At 49.0% G+C, this 19,193-nt stretch overlaps 1 protein-coding gene across 1 annotated transcript in view; it reads left to right on the top strand.

Moving 5' to 3' along the window:
• Positions 1-18,660, top strand: part of NIN (ninein) — a 123,489-nt gene extending 104,829 nt beyond the window's left edge. The window contains exons 26-29 of the mRNA XM_081921416.1: positions 1,290-1,391; positions 9,002-9,196; positions 16,133-16,246; positions 17,728-18,660. Coding sequence (XP_081777542.1) covers positions 1,290-1,391; positions 9,002-9,196; positions 16,133-16,246; positions 17,728-17,937 — 621 coding nt within the window. The 3' untranslated portion in view covers positions 17,938-18,660. The remainder of the gene's footprint in view (positions 1-1,289; positions 1,392-9,001; positions 9,197-16,132; positions 16,247-17,727) is intronic.
• Positions 18,661-19,193: the final 533 nt, after the last annotated feature.

The raw sequence follows: 19,193 nt of genomic DNA, 5'->3' as shown, positions 1-19,193 counted from the left end.
GAATCCAGCCCCTGTGGCAGTCAACAACTTTGGTCGGCTCTCATGCATGTTCACTTCATCAAATCTGGCCCTCTTTGAAAAAAGTTTGGGCACCCCTGTGTCGACATGCAGAGGGCCGAGAGGCCAGCTGGCTAGCCCCGGCTGGGCCATCTCCTTCCAGCCGCCCCACTGCGAAGACCCATCGCCTCTGCTCCAACGTAAATTGGCGACTCCAAAAACTAGGTGCGCCTTATGGTCTGGTGCGTCTTATAGAGTGAAACAATACGGTATTTTTTATGAACACTGTTTTTATTGTATTATGCGAGCTGGTCTTTGACCGTAATAAATTACCTACCTATCAATCGGAAGCTGGGCCTTGGTTTGCAAACGGTTCTCGGAGTCGAACGGACTCACGGAACAGATTCTGTTTGAGAACCAAGGTACGACTGTACCTCACCCCCGCCTCCATCAGATCCGTGCAGAGGATCCACAGTGGAGCAACCAGTTTGCTTCAATAACCTCTCCACTAATAATAATAATAATAATAATAATAATAATAATAATAATAATGATATCTTTAGTGTCATTGCCCCCTCTCAGGGACAACAAAATTACTTGGCTGCTCCATCCACCCAGGTAGGGCACTCCACACAAAATCAAAACAACTATAAAAACACTAATTAAAACAATACAGTATAATACAGCAAGGAAGATTAGATGACTTTCAAAGTCCAGGCTTCCCATTCAGGGCCGAGCTCGCTCTGGAGAAGAAGCTGTTCTTAAGACGGCTCGTTCTTGTCTTCATCGTCCTGTATCTCCGTCCCGACGGCAGGAGCTTGAAGAGACAGTGACCAGGATGCGATGGATCTTTTACTATGTCCAGTGCCTTCGATGGCACCTTGTGGCATAAATCTGCTCTAAGGTGGAGAGTGGGCAGCCAACAATGCTCTCTGCTGCCTTCACAACTCTGCACAACCCCATCCTGTCCTGGGTAGTACAGCTTCCGTACCACACACACAAGCCATAAGTGAGCACGCTCTCAATGGCACAGTGATAGAAGGCAAGCAGCAGTTTCTGCGGAAGATGGTTTTTCCTTAGAATTCTCAAAAAGTACAGTCTTTGCTGCGCCTGCTGCACTAAAGCACATGTTGGCTCTTATGGCTGTCTGGATGTAGGGAAATATCCTCCTGTAGGCACTTTGGCTATTTTGACGTAAACCGGTGCTTGGCCACAGCGAAACAAGTTAACCGAACGAAATAATCCCGCTCTGTCCTCATCTTTCCTAAAACGAGCCTTAAATCCCCCGACAGATCAGCCAGATGAGTTCCCTCGAGCGCGAGCTGGAAGCCGTCAATCTGGAAAACGAAGGCCTACGGAAGAAGCAGGTCAAACGGGACGAACAGGTGATGGAGGTCTGTTTCAGTAGATGGTGCGTTTCTGATGTCACTCCACAGGAAAGAAATGAACTGAGAATCGTTTTGCTTAAGGGTTTAGGTCAAGGGTTTAATTATTTATTTGAGCTTGCAGATCTAAGGGGACTCCAGGGCTGTATGAGATGACGGTCCTTATGAGATGGATTGTCCCACAACAGAATACATACGGCTAAAGATGAGGCCTTTGGCTGAGTTTTCCAAAGAGGAATTAATGCACCAGTTTCACACAGACAGAATCAGGGAGGACAGATCTGTCCACAGCTACCAGTGACGATAAATATCTACATTTATTATTACAGTGGTACCTCGGTTGACAAACTTAATCTTTTGGAAGTCCATTCTTAAACCGAAACCGTTCTTAAACCGAGGCGTGCTTTCCCTAATGAGGCCTCCTGCTGCCAGTGCCCTTCCACCGTTCGGATTCCATTCTTAGACAAAGGTAAAGTTCACTAACCGGAACACTACTTCTGGTTTTGCGTAGTTCGTAAACCGAATAGTTCGTAAACAGGGCTGTTCTTAAACTGAGGTACCACTGTATTGTAATAACCTGCTGTTTTATAAGAGTATATATTTAAGGAAGACGAATAAATGAGCAAATTAAGTTAATTTGGATATGCAGAAGATATTCAAAACAAATTTAAGGAGCCGCAGAAAAAGAGGAAAGGAAGTAAAGTTTTGAAATGTTAAAATGGTTGTAGAATTAGTGAAATGTATAAAAAAATGTAAAAAGATAAAAGATAAATATCTACATGGGACTTCCGTGTAGAAAAGCAGTTTTTGAACTTAATCCGTTCCGGAAGACCATTCAACTTCCGAAAAGTTCGAAAACCAAGGACAAATGGGCTGACCGCAAAGTCAATGGGGGAAAATGAAAAACGCATCTCGGAAGACCATTTGGCTTCCGAAAATCGTTCAGAAATGGAAGCATTCACTTCTGGGTGGTCAGCGTTTGGATTCTGAATTGTTCAGCTTCCAAAGTGTTTGACAACCGAGGTTCCACTGTATATTGGATGCCGCAGCCAAGCAATGAACTAAGGCCAGGGCAGAACTTGAAAGGAGGAAGGAAAATCAGAAGACTTCCTGATTTATGGCACCAATGCCCAGCAAAATGAAGGAGGTCTTGCTAAGACTCTGGTGAGATGGGTTCTGCCAGGGCTTCACCAAAGTCTCTCTGAAGGAAAGACTCGGTTTGAGGGCTGTGAGAGCACTTTGAAGAGGCAAAAGAAACTGGATGGGTTTAAAAGAACATAGGACAAATTCAGGGAGGATAAGGCTATCAATGGTTAATAATAATAATAATAATTTTATTATTTATATGCAACCCTTCTGACTAGATTGTCCAAGCCGCTCCAGGTGGCTTCCAACAAAATATTAAAACACATAAAACTGCAAACATTAAAAAACTCCCCATACGGGGCTGCCTTTGGGTGTCTTCTAAAAGAAGTCAGAGAGATGTTTATTTCCTTGACATTGGAGGGGAGGGCGTTCCACAGGGAGGGTGCCATCACCGAGAAGGCCCTGTGCCTGGTTCTCTGTGCCTTCATTTCTCAAAGTGGGGGAGCCGCCAGAAGGCCCCCAAAGCTGGATTTCCATGTCTGGGCTGGGCGATGGGGCTGGAGAAGCTCCTTCGGGTGCTAGTCTTGATGGCTACACTCCGCCCCAACGTCAAGGCAAAATGCATCTGAATTCCAGTTCCTGGAAACAGCAGGATCTGGCTCTGATCTGCGCTCTGATTCAGCTTCCAGGGTTCCCACCGGCCTCTGGTTGGCTACTGGGCAAGCAGGATTCCACCACTAGGTGGTCCACTGGCCTGATCCTGCTCTTCTTACTTGAGCTGGTTGCCTTTATCTGGGGGAGATGGCAGAACAAGGAAGACACTGTGAAGTTTTGAAGAAGCTGGATTCTGAGCACAGCATTATGTGTAGAGCACAGCCATCGGAGTTGAGCGGTGGCAGGGAGACCTAATTTGTGGTTGCTGTTGCACTAGTGCTTCCACTGTGACCAGCTATCGACTCGAATATCCTTTATTAGGCATCGCAAGCCACACATTATCAAACAGACACCGCATACAAATGGTGCAAAATACGAGCTCAACGTAACAAGGTCCACCCTGGCCCTGAATGGTGTAACTGTGCCCCTGAGGGACCAGGTGCGCAGCCTGGGAGTCATTTTGGACTCACAGCTGTCCATGGAGGCGCAGGTCAATTCTGTGTCCAGGGCAGCTACTGTCTCACCAGAGTGGTGCATGCTCTGGTTATCTTCCACTTGAACTACTGTAATGCGCTCTTCGTGGGGCTACCTTTGAAGGTGACCCGGAAACTACAACTAATCCAGAATGCGGCAGCTAGACTGGTGACTAGGGCCAGCCACCGAGACCACATAACACTGGTCTTGAAAGACCTACATTGGCTCCCAGTATGTTTCCAAGCACAATTCAAAGTGTTGGTGTTGACCTTTAAAGCCCTAAACGGCCTCGGTCCAGTATACCTGAAGGAGCATCTCCACCTCCATCGTTTTGCCCGGATGCTGAGGTCCAGCACCGAGGGCCTTCTGGCGGTTCCCTCATTGTGAGAAGCAAAGCTACAGGGAGCCAGGCAGAGGGCCTTCTCGGTGGTGGCGCCCGCCCTGTGGAACGCCCTCCCATCAGATGTCAAAGAGATAAACAACTACCAGACATTCAGAAGACATCTTAAGGCAGCCCTGTTCAGGGAAGTTTTTAATGTGTGACGTCTTAGTTTACTTTTGGTCTTTGTGAAAGGCACCCAGAGTGGCTGGGGAAACCCAGCTAGATGGGCGGGGTACAAATAAATTATTATTATTATTATTATTATTATTATTATTATTATTATTATTATTAGGTTTGTCCCAGTCAGAACTTTAACTCCAGAGAAAATCAATTTGCATCAATAATACAATACAACACTACCACATCACCCATCAATTAAGAACCACTAGAATCATAGAATCATAGAGTTGCGTGGCAAGTCCCCTCCCCCATGTGAAATGAAGACACTGGACACATTATTTAAGGTTAATGGGCATAAAAAGGCCACAACTTTATTGATAACAGAATTGAAAGGTATTGGCCTTAGGCATTGGCTCCTATCGACTACCCGGCATGTAGACCAGGAAGGGTTATCCACAAGCCATGGGGGTCCTGTTGAAGTACGCCAACTAGGATCCCACGGGTGTCACCGCTCGGGGGCGTGACGGAGGCCCTTACTTCCATAGGTTTTGGACAAGGCAACGCCCCCCAGAATCCTCTACCGGACTACCCTTTTCATTGGGGGAAGGTGATGACGCTTCCTTCATAGAGTTGGAAGAGACCACAAGGGCCATTGAGTCCAACCCCCTGCCAAGCAGGAAACACCATCAGAGCACTCCTAAATCTCTTTATAATGGCCCAGCCTTTCTACATGGACAGCACTCAAAAATTCAGCCACTATTAAAGTAATTTGATCATTCCTGTCCCAGAGCAGGTCCTGAACCGTTGGTAGTGCAGAATTGAGCCTGTTGAGTTGTAAGGCCTCTAATAATTGTCTTCTGGCATAAATGCCAAAATTGCAAGAAAAGAAAATATGCTGCAAAGTATCATGTTCCTGTTTACTACATTTGCAGAGATGCTCTTGTGAACAGCTATCATGGGAGTTGTAGTTTATCAGGGCTCTCCCATTCCTGACCTGTATGTGATTCTGTTGTGGGCCGTGGACCTGAAAATGATGCTCCATTTGTGTCTCTTCCCCCACCTCAGCTCTTCTGATTTCTGTGCAATATTCCTTGTCCTTTGGTTCGTCTTTTTTTCCCCCCCTGTGCAAGCTTCTCCCTTGACTCCTTCTTACCTCGGAAGCCCCATAACCTTCTCTTCCCCCTTGTGCTTCTCCCCACTCTGGCTAACCTGTGTCCAGACCTCGGTGGCTGGAGCTAGCAGAGAGGAGCGCAGTGCTCTGCCTGACGTAGCTGGCGAAGGTAGAGGAAACCTTTTCCCACTGCCATAAGCCCATATGCATGGAGAGAGAGAATGAGTGTGTGTGAGAGAGAAAGCTCTTCAGCGCCATGCCTTTAATGCCCCTCCATTTACCGTATTTTTCGCTCAATAAGCCGCACCAGACCATAAGACCCACCTAGTTTTAGGAGGAGGAAAACAAGAAAAAAAATATTCTGAATCTCAGAAGCCAGAACAGCAAGAGGAATCGCTGCGCAGCGAAAGCAGCAATCCCTCTTGCTGTTCTGGCTTCTGGGATAGCTGCACACAGCGGCGTAGCGTGGGTTGTCAGGACCCGGGACAAGGCAAGTAATTTGTGCCCCATAACCCGGGGCAAGGCAAGTAATTTGCGCCCCTAACCCCTAACCTGCTGCCGCTGCCAGCTTCTTGCTGCTGCCTGGGCCGGGTATTCACAGTTCTACAAATCTTTGGCTCTGGCTTGCTCCATTAGTTTAACTTGGGGGGGGGTGAGAGATTGCAATCGTGCTATGTGCACCGAGAGGGGGGGCACGGTTGTAACGCAGTGGGGGGGGAGAGAAGAAGAGAAACTAGCAGGAGAACCTTGATTTCCCTCTGCAGCTCTGTGGGGAAGGAGGGCGCAGACTGGGCTCCTTCCTCGCCACAAGATCCCTCGGCTGGCCGGGCCCAGGCCCCGCGGGGCTCCTCCGCGCTCCCCTCTCCCGGCCGGCAGCGCCTGCAAAGGCTGCGGGTTCCGCTGCACCTCCGTCTCTCTTTCCACTGGTAGTGAGAGCGGGTGGGAGGAGGCCACCCGGGAGCCGGAAATGGGCGCCAAATAAGGAGAGCGGGGGCCTGGATCCTGGCCTTGCTTGGCGCTTCCCCATGGCCGGTCGCCCAGCCAAGCCTGCGGCGGCGGCGAAGCAATGCCCGCGCAGGGGGGCGCCCACCCCTCGGCCCCCGCCCGGCACTGCCGCCCCAGCACCTGCCTGCTCCTCCGAAGGGGCCTCCTCTCCCTCCTGCCTCTTCGCAGCAGTCCTCGCGGGGCGGACAGGCTCGACTCTCCCCTCCCTCTTGCGCCCCATCCCGCGCCCGATCCTGGCCAGGCTCCGGCTCCGGACCTCCTTGCTAGCGCCTGCTACTCCCCCTGGTCACCCAGCCCGACCCCTCCTCCCAAAGGAGCTGAGCCCCGAGGCTCTTCGGCGACTCTGGAGGTGGCGAGTGCGCCCCCCCAGATGTTGCGCCCGGTGCGGCCGGCACCCCTTGCACCCCCCACGCTACGCCACTGGCTGCACAGCCTGCATTCTCTCCATAAGGTGCACACACATTTCCCCTTACTTTTTAGGAGGGGAAAAGTGTGTCTTATGGAGCGAAAAATACGGTATTTCTTTAAAGAATTAATATGAAGGACGATTGGCCTGCCTCTTGTATGAAAGAGCCGCTCTTCATTTTAATGGGCAAAAAGGGGAAATGGAAGGATATTGGCTATCAGTGTTGATTCTTGTAGGCTCAGAAAGAAAAAGGTTAAGCCTTAGCTTTTAAGTTTGATCTTACAAGGAATACGGGGTAAGCTCTCTTAAACTCGAAACCAGTTTTTTGGGGGGCGGTGGGAATGAAGAGTGGCTCTGAGATCCCATTTTCTGTTCTTTCATCCTTGGAAATGCCATTTGTGACAATTGCCGTTGGTCTTGTTTTTTGCATGCCTTTCTTGGAATGAGCACGTTGACGTTTGCATGTCTGGATTTTCTGAGGTCTCTGGGAAATGCAGTTCCCAGGGGTTTCTGGGCTTCCACACAGAATGCCCGTGATTGTGTGCTTTCTAAGGTTGCTGCGATTGAGAAATGCTTTGTGTTTTTAAGCACAGTGTAATTGCGTCTTACGTGCAGGTTTAGTTCCAAGGGTTTTGCGTAGCCAAACCCTTAGGGCCACTCCTGTAGCTAGCAGCAGCAGAAGGGAAATTCTCCCAGAGTCTACATACAGAGCCAGCCTTGCCCAGCCAACAAGATGAAATGCTTAAAAGTAGACCAGGTGCAAAAAGAGATAGGACAGAGAGAGACAGAGAGACAGATAGACACCTGCTTCACAGAGCTGCTGAACTCATCCAGACTTCCTTTTTTCTTTTTGCAAAATTGTTTTTATCGATTTTCCATTTTTTAACAAATCAACCACAAATTTAAGCAAATTTAATTTTAAAAATCCAAAAACTGGTTTCCCGCACTCCGTTTTTGATATGTCCATAGTTTCCTCTTGTTGCTGCATTATTTTCCCAGTTATTTCTACTTCACATTCCACTCCTTACAATTAGCCTTATATTGCAATAGTTTTTTGTTGTTTTTAATTTATAATCCTTAACCATCAGCTATCCACTTGCCAATTCCTGCATGCACGCTATTTTAACATTTCCAGTATGTACTAGGGAGATTACTCAACAAATTATCAACCCACAATAAATCAATAATTACGATTTCTAAAGTAAATTCTCCAGGCTTCCTTTTCTAGCCACAGGCCTGCGCTTTAAAACTTCGTGTCCGAACAGTTTGTTTGTTGTTTTTTGCCCTGGTGCTTTCTCTGCAAAAAACCCCAAAACCCGCTCTTTCCTGCTAAATCAGAGCAAACAGCCATCCATGGAATACTCGAATTGCTGTTTGTTCCGATTCACCATTAGAAAGTTTTTTCTGGGGAAAGTGGAGGGGACGGGGGACACAGAGCTTCAAAGAGCAAACCTGTGACCCTAAAGGCTTGGTTACTTGTTGTTGTCAAACCAGTCTCTGCTCCAGCGCGAAGAACAGCCAGTGACGCTCCTGCAAATGATCTCGGCAATTGAGCAGGGATATTGGGGTTCTGGGCGATCTTCTGAGGCACTCTCCCTACCTTGGATCAAATCTATGCTTCCAGGTGCCATAAGAAAGCTGCAGAGATAGTACAGGATAGTGCACGCCCCGGAAATTATCTCTTCCAGCTTCTGCCTTCTGGATGAAAGTACAGGCTTCTAAAGACTAGGACTAGCCGCCTGAGTAACAGTTTCTATTCAAATGCGATTTTGGCTTTAAACGTGTTTAAGGTAGTCTCTATAGGGACGTGGGTGGCGCTGTGGGTTAAACCACAGAGCCTAGGACTTGCCGATCAGAAGGTCGGCGGTTCGAATCCCTGCGATGGGGTGATCTCCCGTTGCTCGGTCCCTGCTCCTGCCAACTTAGCAGTTCGAAAGCATGTCAAAGTGCAAGTAGATAAATAGGTACCGCTCTGGCGGGAAGGTAAACTGTTTCCGTGCGCTGCTCTGGTTCACCAGAAGTGGCTTAGTCCTGCTGGCCACATGACCCGGAAGCTGTACGCCAGCTCCCTCGGCCAATTAAGCGAGATGAGCGCCAGAACCCCAGAGTCGGTCATGACTGGACCTAATGGTCAGGGGTCCCTTTACCTTTTTAAGGTAGTCTCTATGGGAGTATATTGTATTTATTTATGGGGTATCAGAGTTTCTGGGGGCTAACCAGGCTGGGATAGCTGGGATAGCAGGCTTGCTGGTTTCTGAATGTCTGATGTAGATTTTCGATTTCGTTGTTCCGTAAGGGACAATGACAATAAAGATTATCGTATCGTGTCCTTGCGAGGCGTCCTTTAACCCCCTCCCTCCTGCCCCTTTCCTCTCACGCAGCAGCTGCTACACTCGAGCTCCAGCGTGATGCTTAGCCCGTCGCAGCATCTTCGCGACCTCCAGCAGCAAGGCTGCCCTGTGGTCCCCTGGGAAGAGTACCAGCAGCTCCAGCGCCAGTTCCTGCAGGAGGAGAGGAGGTGCCAGCGCCTGCAGGAGGAGCTCGAAAACCGGCCCTTGGAGACAAACATGCCCCAGGTATGTCCTCCATGCACACACGCTTTCTCTTTCCCCTTCGTGGTCCTGGGGCGGAGAGAGCCTTCACCTACAGTAGGCGCCTCTCCATTTCTCCTCTTCTCATCACGGTGACCCTTTTCTCTGTTTATGCCAGTTGCAAACCCCACCCCAGTCTTCCCTAAAATGCTCCGTAGATACTATCCTTCTCTTTGTTGCACCAAAGCATGACTCCCTTGCATTACTGTGATCAGTGTTTTGTTCGTTTGTTCAATTGCAATATCTGTAGCCGGCTCTTCATTGCCCAAAAGGCACCGCAGAGTCCCGGGCCATCTGCAGGATTTGTATTTCTGCAAAGTAGGGCAAAGTACTTCTTCACGCAGCGCATGGACAGTGGAACTCTCTCCCACATGAGGCAATGGGGCCACCCACTTGGATGGCTTTAAAAGAGGCCTCCACATGTGGTGGGAATGCCCCAAAATCCGACTATTCTGGACAACAACTATACGAGAAATATGCAAAATAACTAAGCAAGTTTTAGAAGTTACTCCAGAATTGGCCCTACTAAACATCTTCCAAGACAATAATGCCCACTTACATCACAAAGAACTCATAACCCACCTACTCTCAGCAGCCAGAATCATCATAGCCAGAAACATCTTACTTTGCAGCTTCCATTGCATCTGCTAGCTCTCGCCCGGCACAACTTTTTAGAATAATTAGGTCAATAACGTCCTTAGGAGGACAGCCAAATTTAAGCACAAATTCAACCCACAGCTGTGAGGCATTCGTGAGCTTTTTTGCAGAGAAAGTCCTGTTGCTCTGCCGTGACCTCCCTGCCAATTTAGATACAGTGACTGAACTGGAGGACCCTTGACTGACTTCAGGTCCAGTGTTGGACCATTTCGATTTCGATCGGATACTCCCTACTGATGTGGATAGATTCCTCCAAGTTGGTAGGCCCACCACCTGCCTCCTTGATCCGTGCCCGTCTTGGCTGATTAGGGAGTGTCCAGATGTTGTGTGGACCCCCCTGGTTGAAATTATCAATTTGTCCCTTGACACGGGGACATTCCCAGGGGAATTGAAGGAAGCAGTGGTGTGTCCACTCTTAAAAAAAACTTCATTAGATCCCTTAGACCTATCCAATTACCGCCCAGTTTCAAATCTTCCATACCTGGGTAAGGTAATTGAGAGAGCGGTTGCTGAACAGCTTGGTAGGTTTCTGGAGGAAACATCGGCATTAGATCCATTTCAGTCTGGTTTCCGTCCTGGTTTTGGGACGGAGACGGCTCTGGTTGCCCTAACAGATGATCTCTGTAGACAACTGGATCGAGGCGGGTCAGGACTGCTGATCCTTTTAGATTTGTCAGCAGCCTTTGACATGGTCGATCATGATCTTCTGGACCACCGCCTCGCAGACATGGGGATACAGGGCATAGCCCGTAACTGGTTGTGCTCTTTCATCTCTGGTCGGGGACAGAGGGTGGCACTAGGGAGGGAAATGTCGTCGCGCCACTCCTTGGTGTGTGGAGTGCCGCAGGGCGCAATTCTCTCCCCGATGCTTTTTAAAATCTTTATGCGCCCCCTCGCCCAGATTATCCGGAGCTTTGGGCTGATGACAATATGCTGATGACACTCAGCTCTATCTGCTCATGGATAGCCACACCGACTCAGCCCCGAACACACTGACCAGATGCTTGGAAGCTGGATGGTTTCGTGGGAGCCGATTGAAACTAAATCCTGCTGATGCACATCAACTAGGAACTCCCCCGGGGTCACCGCTTGGGGGCATGCCTTAGGCCCTCACCTCCATAGGCTTCGGACAGGGCCACGCCCCCGGAATCCTTTACTGGAATACCCTTCAATATGTGGGGCAGGTGATGGCGTTACCTCCCCTCTTCCAATTACCGAACTATACCAATGCCTAACTGCCAATACCCAGAAAGTTGTGACGATTTGCTACGACGTAGGCGAAAACCAAGTGGCTGGTGCCAATTTGCCAAGTGGAAAAATTCCTACCAGGCCCCTCAATGGCGACCAACCAAGGCCCATAGCAAGGTCAAAGAACGGAAACCTTAAAGGGCGGGAACAGCTGATAAGCAGCAAAGAGGGAGATGCTTTAAATAGGGCAGGCCACGCCCCCAGAGTCAGCTTATTGGTGACGCGGCAGGGAATCCCCCCAATCCTGTGGGGCTGGGCTGTGAAACCCGCAACCCCACCTCCTCTGAAGTGCGGAAGTGGCTTTGCGTGGCGAGTTTCCCCACAGTGGAAATAACGACACAGGTGTCGCCCTGCTTGCCCTTTCCGCACAGCTGAGACTAATCTTTAACCAGATGTTCTTTGCAATTTCCCCCTGCATGTTAAGCTTGCTATTCCCCGGGAGCTGGGCTTGCTCTTCCGTAAATGTTGGGCTTGCTGTCCTTTCCTCTTTATCCCCCAGCACTCGCTGATGTGTCTGTCTTGCTGCGATGGCTTAAGCGGAGCTGTTTGTCCGCATTACTAACTGTGACGTGCTGTTTTGCAACAGGCTGTGTGTGAAGCGTCTCCTCCTTGCCTTCTCTCCCTAGGCCTTGCTACCGGAGCAGAGATCGGTTCACGCAGATACCTACAGACGGATCGGTCACCTCTGACTTCCCTTGGCTGCTAAATCCACCTCATTCCTTACTCACACATACTGGCATAAGCGGAGAAACCCAGGGATCAAATTGCTTTTTCTTTTTGCTTTGTTTTTTTTAAAAAAAACAAGTTACTTTAATTTAAAACCTCTCCAGTATTATGTTTTCTTCCCCCTTATTTATTTTTCCTCATAATCTATTTTTGTTTCTTTTTGTGCGTGGGGAGAAAAAAGAGAATCACACATTGTTGTCTATTTTTTTTTTCTTAAATTTCTTATGAATCAATTTTTTTTTTAATTTATTTATGTTATTTAAAAATTGCTTATCCAGGGGAGTTTGGGAAGAGAAAGGTTATTTTTTTGCCCTCAAATTTTATGCTGTAACTATTTTTTGAACGAAAAGGTACAAATTTTTTATATATTGGATTTGAAGGAGAAAATTTGGGTTATTTATACAAAGTTTTGTACAAGATGTATCAATACTTTTTAAGCGGGGAAAGAGCTACACTTTTTTATTTTAATTGGACAAATAAAATACACATTTTAAATATGTGTGTGTCTTCTTCTCTTACTAAAGCATGGGGGGGAGGTGTGGTGGACCTCCAGTCCAGGGTCAATCTGGTCCTCCAGCAATAACTGTCAACTTTTCCCTTTTCTTGCGAGGAATCCTATTCGGCATAAGGGAATTTCCCTTTTAAAAAGGGGAAAGTTGACAGCTATGCCCTCCAGGCCATTGGAATTTCCCCAGGCCACACCCCCTCTCCTCAGGCCACACCCCTATTGTAGGAATGTGTGTTGCTCCGCCCACTTTAACCTATTGCCCCGCCCACCACTGGCAGGTGGCCCCTGGAACATTGCTCAGAAGGGAATGCGGACCCCGGCTTAAAAGAGGTTCCTCACTCCCTGCCATAGGGCTTATTGTAACTATTAGGCTAAAGTCTTAATTGGAAAGGCTGAGCCGGATTTGTCCAGGTTCAGGTAGGTAGCCGTGTTGGTCTCACACATTAAAAAAATAATAATTAAAAAATAGCCCAGTAGCACCTTAGAGACCAACTGGCGCATTTTTCACTCCATAAGACGCACCTGACCATATGACGCACCTCGTTTTTAGAGGAGGAAAACAATGAAAAAAATATTCTGAATGGAACTGGATGTATGATTTTTGTGGTTCGTGCTGTGGCCACAGACATGTGATCTGATGGTGAATTTGGGGTGACCCAACGCAAAAATCCTGAGGATCCATGTGGATCCGTGCTTTGTAACCACATTTTTGCACCATTGCAGCCCCAGGAAACAGTGGGTGCGTGGTTTTTTTGGTGCAGGCTATAGCCATGGACATGCTATGTGATCTGATGGTGAATTTGGGGCGACCCAATGTAAAAATCCTGACGATCCATGGGCTTTTACCTCCCCCCTCCCAGGCAGCTTCCTCTAGCATCCCTTATCTCTCTCCCAATCCCACCGATCAGCTGTTTCCTTTCAACACTCCCTTCCCTCTTAAAACAAAAAAAAATCCTTCCAGTAGCACCTTAAAGACCAACTAAGTTAGTTCTTGGTATGAGCTTTCGTGTGCATGCACACTTCTTCAGATACACTGAAGAAGTTTGCATGCACACGAAAGCTCATACCAAGAACTAACTTAGTTGGTCTTTAAGGTGCTACTGGAAGGAATTTTTTTTTGTTTTGACTATGGCAGACCAACACGGCTACCTATCTGTCCCTTCCCTCCCTTAGCGGCTTTTCCTTAGCTGGAGCAGTTTTTTGCTCCTTCTTTTCTTCTAATTTCTCTCCTTATTGCTTAAGTCTTCCTGTTTCCCACCTTTGCAAGTTTGCTGTCTTTACCTCCCCGCTCCCAGGCAGCCTCCTTTATCTCTAGCGTCCCTTATCTCCCTCCCTGATCGGCAGACGATCAGCGGCTTTGTTTCAACACCCCCTTCCCTCTTTCAAAAATAAAAAAGCATGACCTGCTTTTTGCCCCTGGGCAATTCGGCTCCAGGGACCACGCATTCGCTCCACACAGACATTTCCCCTTACGTTTTAGGAAGAAAAAAGTGCATGTTATGGAGCGAAAAATACAGTAAGTTTATTCTAGGCAGTGCCGTCTTAAGCATATCTGGCGCCGTGGTGCAAAGCTCCCTCCGGCGCGCACATACACACAACGTTTCCCAGAATTTTTTAGGGAGGACGGCGCTGCCGGCAGGGCTGAAGGAGGCGGGCAGTGGCTGGAGGGCAGCTCCTCCGGCGGGGAAGAGGCAGAGGCTAGACGTGGCGCCTCCTGGCTCAGCTGGACGCTTCGTGCCGCCGTGGCCACGGCAGACGGAGGCTTCAGGCGTTGCGCTGCTTCGGCGTGGCATGGCAGAGGCAGGCAAGGGCAACGAGCTGATGGTGAGAGGCGCCGCCCTGGCGCCCCGCGCCACTAGCCTCTATGGGTAAGACGCCCCTGGTTCTAGGTACAGTGGTACCTAGAAGCGGGTGGTTTGGGGGTGGGGGTCAAATTAACCGGGAGGCTGCAATTCAGTACCAACATCACCTGGTCTCCAGAGGGGAAGGAGCTGCCTGGTGGGGGGAGAGGCTGGGTGCCAACTTGATTAAAATACAGTGGTACCTCAGGTTACAGACACTTCAGGTTACAGACTCTGCTAACCTAGAAATAGTGCTTCAGGTTAAGAACTTTGCTTCAGGATAAGAACAGAAATCGGGCTCCGGCGGCCGTTTGGGGGCTTTCAATTTAGAAAGAAGGGTGATGGGACGCCAACAACAGCATGATAGAGGTTTATAAAATTATGCATGGTGTAGAGAAGGTGGATAGAGATGCTTTTCTCCTTTCATAAGGCCAGGGATCATCCAGTAGGATTGATTGGCAGAAAGACCTTTCACGCAGAACAATAAGCAAGTTACGGCATTTGCTGCCACTTCCTGAGATGATGTCCGCCAGCTCAGCTGGCCTCCAAAGGGGGACTGGGCCAATCCATGGGAGAAAGGTCTTTCAACTGCTTACAAACCACCACAAGTTAAAAGGAGCTTCCATGTAAAGAGGCAGCCTACCCTGAGATAACATTCTGGAGGGGCGAACGGCAGGGGAGGGCTGCTTTGGGTTTCCCATCATCTTTTGGCTGGTCTCTGCTGCAAACAAGATGCTGGACAACACAGATGAGGGGTGGGGGGGAACCCTTGGCTCTCAAGATGTTGTTGTACTACAACTCCCATCATCCAGCTACCAGGACCCTGCGCAGGCAAGCAGCATCAGAAACATTTGCTGCCCCCAGCTGGGTATGTGCCAGTCGCTGGGGCAGCTCTATAAAGCCCGCCTGCCCTGGGGGAGGGGCTGCTACCAAAGGGAGTTGCCCCTCTTGGGGGCGGCACATTGGGAATGGAACAAGGGCATGGGCCAGCCCCCTTGTGCTAAAATGATGGTTTTAGTGGGAATGAGACAGGGACGTAGTCAGCGGGTGCAGGGAGGCAGCTGCCACCCCAATCAAGTAAAAGGATGACAATACTGTACTTACTGTAACTAAATGCCCAGTCGCATTGCAGAGACCTTACCCCCCCCCCCACGCCTGCCTGCCCCCTAAATTCTGGCTACACCCAAGGAATAGGGCTTTAACTTGGGTTGTTGTTGTTTAGTCATTTATTCATGTCCGACTCTTCGTGACCCCCTGGACCAGAGCACGCCAGGCCTTCCTGTCTTCCACTGCCTCCTGCAGTTTGGTCAAACTCATGTTCGTAGCTTTGAGAACACTGTCCCACCATCTCGTCCTCTGTCGTCCCCTTCTCCTTGTGCCCTCCATCTTTCCCCACATCAGGGTCTTTTCCAGGGAGTCTTCTCTTCTCATGAGGTGGCCAAAGTATTGGAGCCTCATCTTCAGGATCTGTCCTTCCAGTGAGCACTCAGGGCTGATTTCCTTCAGAATGGAGAGGTTGGATCTTCTTGCAGTCCATGGGACTCTCAAGAGTCTCCTCCAGCACCATAATTCAAATTCACCTGGAGCAGGAACCAGCAAGCCACTCCAGTATGCCTGCCAAGAAAACTCCATGGACAAAGACAACAGGCATATGAAAATACTTACTGTAACTATATGACCAGCCACATTGCAAGAGCTCAGTTCTACCCCCTCTCATGCCTGTCCACCCCCTAAATTCTGGCTACACCCATGGAATGGGGTTTTAACTTGGGTGGGTGTTGTTTATTTGGTGTGTGTGTTTTAAATTGCTCTTTTCCTTGTTATTTGTTTTGCAACACAAGAAAATCTTTAATAAAAACTAATTTTGAAAAAAGACCAGTTAATTGCCCTGCAGCCTAGCAGGACTGAGTCTTCATAATGCGCCCTTATGTTCCATTTTAGGGTGGCCAAGACCATCTGCTCAAAAGCATGGAAAAGCGCATGATGGATGTTGAACAGCAGCTGAGGCTGGTGAAGAGGCTGCTCCAAGACAAAGTCAATCAGCTGAAAGAACAGGTGAGCCTTTGCCCTCGATCTGGAGCAGCTAGCCTGTGGTTGCAGGATTCTAATTCCCATCATCCCTGACTACTGGGCGTGCTGGCTTCTGTAGCTGATGGGAGTTGGAGTCCAGCAACAACTGGAAGGCAAAAGGTTCCTGCTCCTGTTTCAGTCATCGAGCGATGGTTCCTCAACAGCTCAGGGAATCACCAATATGTGGGATAAATATCAGCTGCAAATAACCAGCATGCTTAGTTCTAGTAAATGCATGAAGGGGTTAAGACCACAGAGTAAGCCATCCTCCCAGGCTTTGCTCGGTCACCCGCCACCCCTCACTTTGGGAGAAAATTTTGGCAAAACTGGGTGAATTGTCTGGGCTGATTGATCTAAGCCCAGACCGTGTGGCTTTATCAAGTCGTCTTTGTGTTTCTTCACCATCTCGTTACGTGGGGCTACCTTTGAAGGTGACTCGGAAACTACAACTAATCCAGAATGCGGCAGCTAGACTGGTGACTGGGGGCGGCCGCCGAGACCATATAACACCGGTCTTGAAAGACCTACATTGGCTCCCAGTATGTTTCCGAGCACAATTCAAAGTGTTGGTGCTGACCTTTAAAGCCCTAAACGGCCTCGGTCCAGTATACCTGAAGGAGCGTCTCCACCCCCATCGTTCTGCCCGGACGCTGAGGTCCAGTGCCGAGGGCCTTCTGGCAGTTCCCTCATTGCGAGAAGCAAAGCTACAGGGAACCAGGCAGAGGGCCTTCTCGGTAGTGGCGCCCACCCTGTGGAACACCCTTCCAGCAGATGTCAAAGCGATAAACAACTACCTGACATTCAGAAGACATCTTAAGGCAGCCCTGTTCAGGGAAGTTTTTAACGTGTGATTTTACTGTATTTTTGGTTTTTATGGAAGCCGCCCAGAGTGGCTGGGGAGGCCCAGCCAGATGGGTGGGGTATAAATAATAAATTATTATTATTATTATTATTATTATTATTATTATTATTATTATTATTATTTCTATACAAATAATTTAGAAACATTTATCAATTTTGAAACTAAGTTTTGCTGCCTGTGTTGTCTTGCTGCTGTATGGAAAAGCATATGAATCTGACCTTTGAAGAGTTGGTAAGTAAAGCATTTTTAACTTACCAAACAGGTGGTCTCTTTCAGTGCTAAGGGAAGAAAGGGGAACTTTGGAAAGAAACTTAGAAAGGGGATATTGTAAACTCTAACAAATTATATTTGCACACTTTATTTTGCTTGCCTCTCACCAAGAGAGTATTTGTCCCAAACCTGGATCTAGAAACGTGAGGAATTTCCCTTTTCTTCTTTTAAGCCAATTACAACCAAACATTTAAAAAGCACACAACATGAATATTTTGGGTTGAGTTGGGATGAGCACCTGGGGTTGTGGGGTCAGGGCAGAGCGTTACAGAACACAGACCTTGTTTTTGTACCCTTGGGGAGCAAGCCTTCATTTGCTGCCTGTGTTTTCCAGCTTGCCAAAAACACAAAAGCCGACGAGATGGTGAAGGACCTCTTTGTGGAGAACGCACAGCTCCTGAAGGCCCTGGAGATGACCGAGCGGAGGCAGAAGACCGTGGAGAAGAAGAACTACTTGCTGGAAGAAAAGATTGCCAACCTTGGCAGGATCGTCAAGAACCTGACCTCGCCCACCTTGGGCTCCACGGCTCAGTTGGGGTCTTAGCAAAGCCATAGCCGCCTGTCTCTGCACAGCTGGGAATACACTTTACTTAAAGCTGCCTTTTCAATGCTGCCTTATTAACATTAGTGACTGCCCTTTGGGCTGTTCCTTCTCTGCCCCAAAGAAACCCTGATTCTGTTCTCAGGTGCACATTATCCCCACATGCATTGTGGCGCAATGTTGCTCTGCCAGCCCTAGAAGGTGGCCAGACCGAGGCTGATCTTCTCATCAGGGGGTTCAGGAAAAGCCAGAGCTCTTAGAGCATCACGTTTCCTGATCTGATGGGGCAGCGGAGGTGAGAAAACAGATGGGATGCAGACAGAGCAGAGAGGACCAGCTGAGGACAAGGGAGATTTGAACCTCAGGCTCTTGGGGGTTAAGGGGAGGTCTGGAGATGGATCTCTTCAGGGAATTTCAGGGCCAGGATCCAAACGTGGACCTCAGGGCGCCCGGTAGCCCACAAGCATCACTGCTCAAAGTTGCTCAGGCAGGTGAACCAAGCCTGGAGAACGTTCAATCAAGGGTGGGGAGCCACAGGCCCATCCTTGCACCCCATCCTTGCCTCTCTAGATGCCCCTCTGGCCACAGCCCCTCCCCAGCCCTGCTCCACACACCAATGGTCTGATTCAGTATAAGGCTGTGAGGTGCCTGTGTGCATCTCAGAGCGCGAGAGAGAGAATATATCTGGCTTTCATGTGCCTGGAATGAACCTACAGGTGTTGTTGTTGTTTAGTCGTTTAGTTGTGTCTGCCTCTTTGTTACCCCCTGGACCAGAGCACACCAGGCCCTCCTGTCTTCCACTGCCTCCCGCAGTTTGGTCAAGCTCATGCTGGTAGCTTCGAGAACACTGTCCCACCATCTCATCCTCTGTTGTCCCCTTCTCCTTGTGCCCTCCATCTTTCCCAACATCAGGGTCTTTTCCAGGGAGTCTTCTCTTCTCATGAGGTGGCCAAAGCATTGGAGCCTCAGCTTCAGGATCTGTCCTTCCAGGGAGCACTCAGGGCTGATTTCCTGGTTGTGGTTGCCCACCACAAACGGAAGCCAAGCAGAGGTCCTAAGGTCCTCCTTTCTGCAGGTGGCGCCCACAGAATTCTGCAAACTGTTCAGGAGGGGGGAATAATTGATTTGCAGATCGGAAGGGGCATCGCTGGGTGGTCAAAGGCACTTGGTGCATGCAGCCAGTTCCTGTCTCAACCTCAAGAATCTCAGGGAGCCACAGTCTGTATATGGCAGTATCATCTCAAATGGCCACTCATGAA

The sequence above is a fragment of the Podarcis melisellensis genome, assembly GCF_964234715.1.
Source record: "Podarcis melisellensis genome assembly, chromosome: 1".
NCBI classification, from domain to species: domain Eukaryota; kingdom Metazoa; phylum Chordata; class Lepidosauria; order Squamata; family Lacertidae; genus Podarcis; species Podarcis melisellensis.
This window is presented reverse-complemented; position numbering and strand designations above follow the sequence as displayed.